Genomic DNA, 7,937 nt, shown 5'->3' with positions numbered 1-7,937 from the left:
AGGCATTTAATCGCGCGGCGCGTGCAGTCGTTAGCACACGCTGTCAGTCACGGACTCACCCGTCGTGGTTGTACCGGTTAATGACGGAGATGGTGCGCGGGTGAAGATGGATCCTCAGGAAGTCTGACCACACCCTCACGCTGCCCTCCAGCCTATAGGATTTCTGTATGCGCTCCAGACTGCTGTTCACCGTCGCCATGGCAACGCTCGCTTCAGGAAAACACACATTATTCCTACAGTTAGCGCTGGGCAATACAGAGTAAACACACACTGTAACACACACTGTAACACACACTGTAACACACACTGTAACACACACTGTAACACACACTGTAACACACACTGTAACACACACTGACAGCTTCATCCCTTTGAGAAGCTGTTGTGCTTCTGTAATGAGATATAAGTGAAGCGGGATATTACATGAGAACTGAAAATGTAGAATGAGACTTATAACTTATATAAATAATAAATATTAATTAAGACTTATACAAATATTATGATGCTTTTCTTTAAAATAACACACATTCATTTTTCATTCCTGTAGAGAATCATCAAGCCAGTTATTATAGTAGCATTAATTTTCTATTATAGCTTATGTTAATATCTTGAATTAGATTTTGTTATATTTTCTGTTTTTACTGTAATTCTAATTTATGTTAATATAAATTTCGTTTTTATTTATTTATTAGTTATTTTAATTTATTAATTTTATTTTTAAATTCATTTTTTTATATTTTTTCACTATAATTTTAGTTAAAGTCTTAATAATTTGGTTGAGTTTGACATTTTTATTAGTTTTATTTTTTGAAATATGTCTAATTAGTTTTTATTAATTGTATTAGTTTAAGCTATTTTAGTACTTCAAGTCTGGATTTTATTTTATTTTTACATTTCCTGTTTTCACTATAATTCTACTTAATGCTTTAGCAATTTTGTTGTGTTTTTGTCATTTTTATTAGTTTTATTTTCTTTAAATATGTCAATATAGTTTCAGTTTGAGTTATTTTAGTACATCAAATGAAACTAAACTAAAATGAGAAATGTTGCCTTGGCAAAAACTTATTTTTTTATAAGTTATTTAATTATTATTTTAGCATTTTTATTAAATAAGCATTTATTTTGTTCCAAGTAACAACAAATATTGTTTAATGGTTTTAGCTAATGATGATAATCCTGCATCATGGGTTTGATTCCCAGGGAAAGCATGAACTGATAATACACACACCTTCCATGCAATGCAAGTCACTTTGGATAAAAGCATCAGCCAAATGCATAAATGTTCATAATAAGAGCCGGAACATAAATCATAAATCGTCTAACAGGGTTAATTTTCAGTTCATACACACCTGAGCGGCGATCCACCGCAGAGGAAGGACACGCCAAACCTGGATCTGCTAGTAAACCTCCCGTCTACACACACACACACACACACACACACACACACACACACACACACACAGAGAAGTGTCACTCAGATATTACCGTATTTTCTGGAGTATAAGTCGCATCAGTCAAAAAATGCGTCATGGAGAGGAAAAAACATATATAAGTCGCACTGGACTATAAGTCGCATTTATTTAGAAATGTATTTCTCAAAATCCAAGACCAAAAGACTGGATGTGATGGCCGAGTGCGAGCGCGGGCGGTAATGCACTCACTGTGTGTGCGGCTGCAGGAGAATGAAACGATTAAATAGAAATATCTATGAATAAAACATATAAAAATGAATAAATTGTTATTCCTCTGTTGCAGAAACGCAACAAGAAGAACTAAAACTAAATAGAAACGATGTACAGGCCAGAGTTTCTATTTGTAACATGTTTGCAGCATTGAGCGATGTAGCCAATCACAGACATATGTGTTGATTTCCTGAACGCAACGGCCAATCAGAAGCATTTAAGATGGAATCCCCTCACCGCTCAAAACTGACTTTTTGTTCAGTGCTGAATTCTGCATGCTGGCAAATCCTCGGATTATAACAAACAGAGTGTAGATATTACGAAAGACTCATTATGCAGTCCGCTTCATTGATAATAACAGAGATGAGTGAGATCAAGGTGAACTGATGTCAGCTGTTTAGTGAATATTAAGGGAGCGCACTGTGAGCGCATTCAGTCAAACCGTGCACGCAGCCTGCTCGCTTTTATGTTAAATTAACAGTGGATTGTGAATGTTAATGCTTTCATAACACGTAATTTATCAGGAGCATTTATGCTGACGTGTATGGTGGCGACGCGTAGGCTAACTTGAAGGTATTTCATGGAGGTACAGATTTTTTTTTCTGTCAAACCCCACCACCTTAACTAACGCCGCCTTCACACTGGCAGTTGAAATCAGCTCTGATACGGCAACGAAACGACCGGAAGTCATTCATTTCCTATGGAGATACGCAGACCGCATGCGAACCGGGTCCGAGCGAGTGCGGTGCGGAAAAAATCGTCTCATTTGGTCATCCGGATGCGTTTAAAAAAATGTAACTCTTGCGAAAGGCTACGGACGGTTCCTATCCGACAATTCCAGCGGAAGTTACCGTTGCTATGGTACTGATAAACAAACCTGAATTCTTAACTTTTAATAAAATAAATAATGATTTCATAACGATAAGTTGTCATGTCATTTTTTTTATTTTCATGATTTTATAACGTTATTAAGGCAGTTAATACAATTAAAATGTACAATTCAATATTGTGGCCGTTTTCTTTTTTTCTACTCGCTTCCGAAGCTTCTGGCACTTTTCAACGGTGTAGTACGACGTCCGCTGGTGGCGTATTGCGTATTACGGAGCTGATTTCAACTGCCAGTGTGAAGGCGGCGTAACACATTTCTGCGGGAAACCCTGATTCAGCGACACAACAGCATAAAGAACGTATACCTGGCAGGCTGAATATGCTAAATTAACATTAGCCAGCGAGTTCGCCAAGCTCCCGATCTCACTCCTCATCACTGAACTCTTCTTCCTCGGTGTCGCTCCTGAACAACTCCGCTAACTAGAGCGCCCTCTCGCGGCTGTAGACGGTAATGCTTTCTCTTGGTTCATCTCAGTCAGTATGAATTAATTTTGATATATAAGTCGCACCTGACTATAAGTCGCAGGACAGCCAAATTATGAAAAAAAAGTGCGACTTATAGTCCAGAAAATACGGTACATGCTTTCAAAAACCCTGTTGAGTTACATTAACACACTCACATCTATATTGTCGAGATCCTGCAGGAAAGGGTTTTTGGTGGGAGGACTTTCTTTGTGGGTCATAATCTCTCCTTGCCTACGAGAGAGAAGTTCAGCTTTTGATCAGAATCCATAAACCGCACATCAGCGCACAAGCAGACGTGTGTTACCATGTGAAGGTGGAGTCCTCCGTCTCCGTGTCGTACAGACTGCCCTGCTTCCTCAGCGTCTGGAGACTTCCTGGAGACAACAACACACACACATCAACAACTCAATATTGCACTCATAAATTACATAAATCAACCATCATGATGTTTGCGTTTCCATCCAGCGTTTTTTACGTGATATCCCAGAACGTGCATTACAATATGTAGATGGAAGCAACGCTAATGTCATCATCAAAAAGCAATAATATAATTAATGAATTAATTTCAGTGACGTAATTATCATCACAAAGCAATTAAATATTGTTCTTTTGCTTATTCATTTTATAATTGACTATGCATCTTTATATTTTCATAAATGATGTTGGATTCATTTAATATGGAAGCTTGTTTCCACCACAGAATAAAACATTTTAAAAGATAATTGAGACTTTTTATCTCACAATTGCGAGTTTACATCTTGCAATTCTGACTTTATTTCTCAGAATTCTGACTTTATAATTTGCAATTGCGACTTTATATCACGCAATTGTGAGAAAAAATTCAGAATTGTGAGATAAAAAGTTGCAATAACCTATTTAATTTTAATTCTGTGGTGGAAACAAGCTTCCATAATTTAATTACTGGTATACAAGCGAAAACAGTTTGTATGCATAATAATATTTTCTGCATTTTTATTATAGTTCTGATTTGTTCCTCCCTTCAGACGCAGGATCAGGATCAGAGTCCGGTACCTTTGAGGTCCATGGCGATGAGTCGAGGCGTGTACGTCACATGACCACCCAGCGTTCGCCCCTCTCTGAACATCACGTCACTCTGAAGCTCACCCGCCGGCTCCACCGCGTCATAAACCAGACCCGCATCCTACACACACACACACACACACACACACACACACACACACACACACACACACACACACGCTTTACTGAGACTGTAGTCAATTATTTTATCCCTTAAAATTCATCTTTGATCACCAAAATGACATATTTAAACGATTTTTCCTTAAAATATCTTGAATGTAACTCGACACCCTTGCCTCATTTAGTATGCGCGGTTCTATGGATATGCAAATGAGCCCCGCCTCCACTCACTCCCTCACTCAGAGATCCACTGGGTGACGATCACACGTTGATCTGATTGGTCAAGGTAGTGTGTGACGTCAGAAACACCAGCGATTTCAAACCGTGTGTTTGAGACTGTCTTTGGTTCACTGCAGTTTTAAGCAGAAAATACTCAGCAATGCTGTCGACTTATGAACTTACACATGGTGTGTGTTAAAGCAGATTAATAACTCCTCATACACACATAAACTACATTAACAGCTGGATTTACACCACAGGGGGACTTTAATAAAAAAAAAATATGTGCACGGATAAATCATTTATAATAAATAATGAATAATGAAAAATAAGAAAAGTCCATTTTGATTTCACGGTGACTTTATAGGTTTCAGAGCCACGCCCCCTCCAAGGTATGGAAATACATATGTTGACAGGCAGGTAGGACATCCAATCAGTGCACTCGGACCGAATGCAACGATTGGTCGAACATTATCTGGTCCTGAGACTTCCACAGACAAGTGTTTTAATATTTAGACCACTTCTATTATTGATTGCAATCAGGATGTGAAGAAAGCTTCAACCAGAATAACAAAAAGTGTTTATGAAACCTTTAAACCAGGGTACTGAATAATTACCATATCAAGGTATTACATGGTCAGAAATACTAGCACCATGACAATGCACATACCACTTTATATAAGTGTACTTACTACAGTTATTGCTGTAAAATCATAAATGAAAACGTAATCTCCTTCAAACAGAGCTGTCAAACATTTTGTTTAATTTATTTTCACAGTGATTGCCAGGTTTCTTCAGCTTCGTAATGTATCCGTTATTAAACATCCTCACCTGTAAATTCCACCAATGTGTCCCGACAAAGTTGGAATAATGTCCCAGCTGGAGTGTAACTACCTCCCTGCACATCCCGCTCATGTTGCCCTTTAAATATTAAAACATCTTAATCATTAGTTTAGTGAAAGTGAACATGATATTTCTCATGATGCGCTCAGAAAACACACTGTCGCAGGTACAGACGAACTTCCGCGTGTGTGCACGCGTCCCTCTGGTAATCCTCCATCCTGATTGGCTGTTACGGCGAATGCAGCATTGTGATTGGCTGAGGGAGCTGTCGATCAGCTGCGGGGTAGTTTGGTTTCACTGCGCCTGACTCGCACACATGTGCAGCGTTAGTAAACAACATGAACACTAGACTATGCTCTTAAAAATGTGGATTTCCTGTCTCTCAAAAGGTCATATAATCATATGCTAGTTTAACAATTAGTTAAACAGAAAGACAAAAATACTGTACTGATGATCTTTAGTTCTATGGAGCTTATATTATGACAAAATGATTTGAATTTGAATTGTGTAAATCTGAATTATTTGCAAGTGTAATCTAACAAAATTGAATTTTAGGTGGTAGTTTAAATAGTTCTGAATTTGAATTTTTTTAAACGAATATTGAACATTTGAAATTTAACAAATTGAAATGTTTTTATGGCTGAATTTTATAGACATGTATTTTCAAACAGTAATATTCAGTTAAAAAAATTTCAGATTCAAGTTTTCAAGATGAAGAAATTCAGAACTTCAAATTCAGTTTTCTAAAATTCAATGTCAAAAATTCAAGTTCAAAAATTCAGATCTGACAGAAAGTAGGTCACAGGTCATCCACAGGGAAGAGTAGATGATCTCAGAAAAGTCGAACAGAGCATTTTGGCCAGTTGCCACTCTCTGAGGGACATTCTAAAACGCTTACGTGAAAAACGCTTAACGTGGCTCACTGTACGAAGACAGTGATATTAAAGGACCAAACTCAGTACAAATCATATTAATAAACCATACTTTGTATAAAAAATCAGATGAGCCCAGAATATGAACGCAACGCGTTAAGCATTTCCTTACCATAGAAAACCGATAAGAAAACGCTTAACGTGGCTTACTGTACAAAGACAAGGACCAAACTCAGTAGCCTACGCATCATAATAATAAACCATGTATAAAAAATCAGATGAGCCCAGAATATGAACGCAATGCGTTTCATTACGCGTTAAGCATGTTCTTACCGTTATAAGAAAACACTTAACGTGGCTTAATAAACCTTAAACCTGATTTTTTATACATAGTAGGCCTATGGTTTATTTAGGACCATTTAAGGTTTATTAAGCCACGTTAAGCGTTTTCTTAAACGGTTTTCTATGATTAGAACATGCTTAATTAAACGCGTTGCGTTCATATTCTGGGCTCATCTGATTTTTTATACAAAGTGGTTTATTAATATGATTTGTACTGAGTTTGGTCCTTTAATATCACTGTCTTCGTACAGTAAGCCGCGTTTTCATATCGGTTTTCTATTAAGGAATTTGCTTAACGCGTAATGAAACGCGTTGCGTTCATATTCTGGGCTCATCTGATTTTTTATACATGGTTTATTATTATGATGCGTAGGCTACTGAGTTTGGTCCTTGTCTTTGTACAGTAAGCCACGTTAAGCGTTTTCTTATCGGTTTTCTATGGTAAGGAAATGCTTAACGCGTTGCGTTCATATTCTGGGCTCATCTGATTTTTTATACATAGTATGGTTTATTAATATGATGTGTACGGTCCTTATATCACTGTCTTTGTACAGTGAGCCACGTTAAGCGTTTTCTTATAACGGTTTTCTATGGTAAGGAAATGCTTAACGCACAATTAAACGCGTTGCGTAGGTATTCTGGGCTCGTCTGATTTTTTATACAAAGTATGGTTTATTAATATGATTTGTACTGAGTTTGGTCCTTTAATATCACTGTCTTCGTACAGTGAGCCACGTTAAGCGTTTTCACGTAAGCGTTTTAGAATGTCCACTCTTGTCATGAATCGCCCGGAGGTAAGTGATTCTTAAAGGGTAACTAAACCCCTGGTCAAAGCCTGACTCCACCCACTGGCAATATTTGAAAAATGCTGGAAAAGTGGGCAGAGCCCAACGGACGAACCGAGGGCGGGGCTGAGCGGGTGATTGACAGACCCGCAGTGACTGACAGCTGCTGTCAGACTCGCTAAGATGGAGAGTGACGCAAGTAGCTTTGCAACAGAGCGGTCATTTAAAGTTGAGGACTTTTCTCACCTGAAGTGGAGGAATTGTCTGTGGACACAGAGCTAAAATCATATCAATTCGAGCCGCTAGCTCAAACTTCGGTGTCGCATCGCATTAACTCCCGCCTCGCGATCGGCATCCGACGATGCTAGCGAAGCAGCCGCGCTAGAGAGAATGGGTCCAGTATCTGAGTGGATTATTATTACTATTGACCTACGTTAAGCATATTTTGCCGCTATGTTGAAAAAAAATATCCAGCAAAACGCGCCGGCGGTTGTGGAGTCCATGCAGGAAGAGCAGCGTTTGGCACACAAGTGCATGTAAACACTGGCGCCTAATTTCTAAGTCTGGTGGGAAGTTATACAGTCCAGCAGTGCTGTTGCAACCGGCAACGCTACACCTACGTACCATCCTAACCACTGTACTAAACACAGATAAAGCTAATGCTAAAAATCTACACTATC

The 7,937-nt window shown here is 38.4% G+C and overlaps 1 protein-coding gene across 1 annotated transcript in view; it reads right to left on the bottom strand.

The window, feature by feature from the left end:
* msto1 (misato mitochondrial distribution and morphology regulator 1) overlaps positions 1-5,462 on the bottom strand; it is a 15,391-nt gene extending 9,929 nt beyond the window's left edge. The window contains exons 1-6 of the mRNA XM_079591198.1: positions 5,247-5,462; positions 4,068-4,197; positions 3,340-3,409; positions 3,191-3,266; positions 1,350-1,413; positions 60-210 (exon numbers count right to left, since the gene is read on the bottom strand). Coding sequence (XP_079447324.1) covers positions 60-210; positions 1,350-1,413; positions 3,191-3,266; positions 3,340-3,409; positions 4,068-4,197; positions 5,247-5,330 — 575 coding nt within the window. The 5' untranslated portion in view covers positions 5,331-5,462. The remainder of the gene's footprint in view (positions 1-59; positions 211-1,349; positions 1,414-3,190; positions 3,267-3,339; positions 3,410-4,067; positions 4,198-5,246) is intronic.
* Between the last annotated feature and the right edge of the window lie 2,475 nt (positions 5,463-7,937).

The sequence above is a fragment of the Phoxinus phoxinus genome (genome assembly GCF_949152265.1).
Source record: "Phoxinus phoxinus genome assembly, chromosome: 19".
Lineage (NCBI taxonomy): Eukaryota > Metazoa > Chordata > Actinopteri > Cypriniformes > Leuciscidae > Phoxinus > Phoxinus phoxinus.
This window is presented reverse-complemented; position numbering and strand designations above follow the sequence as displayed.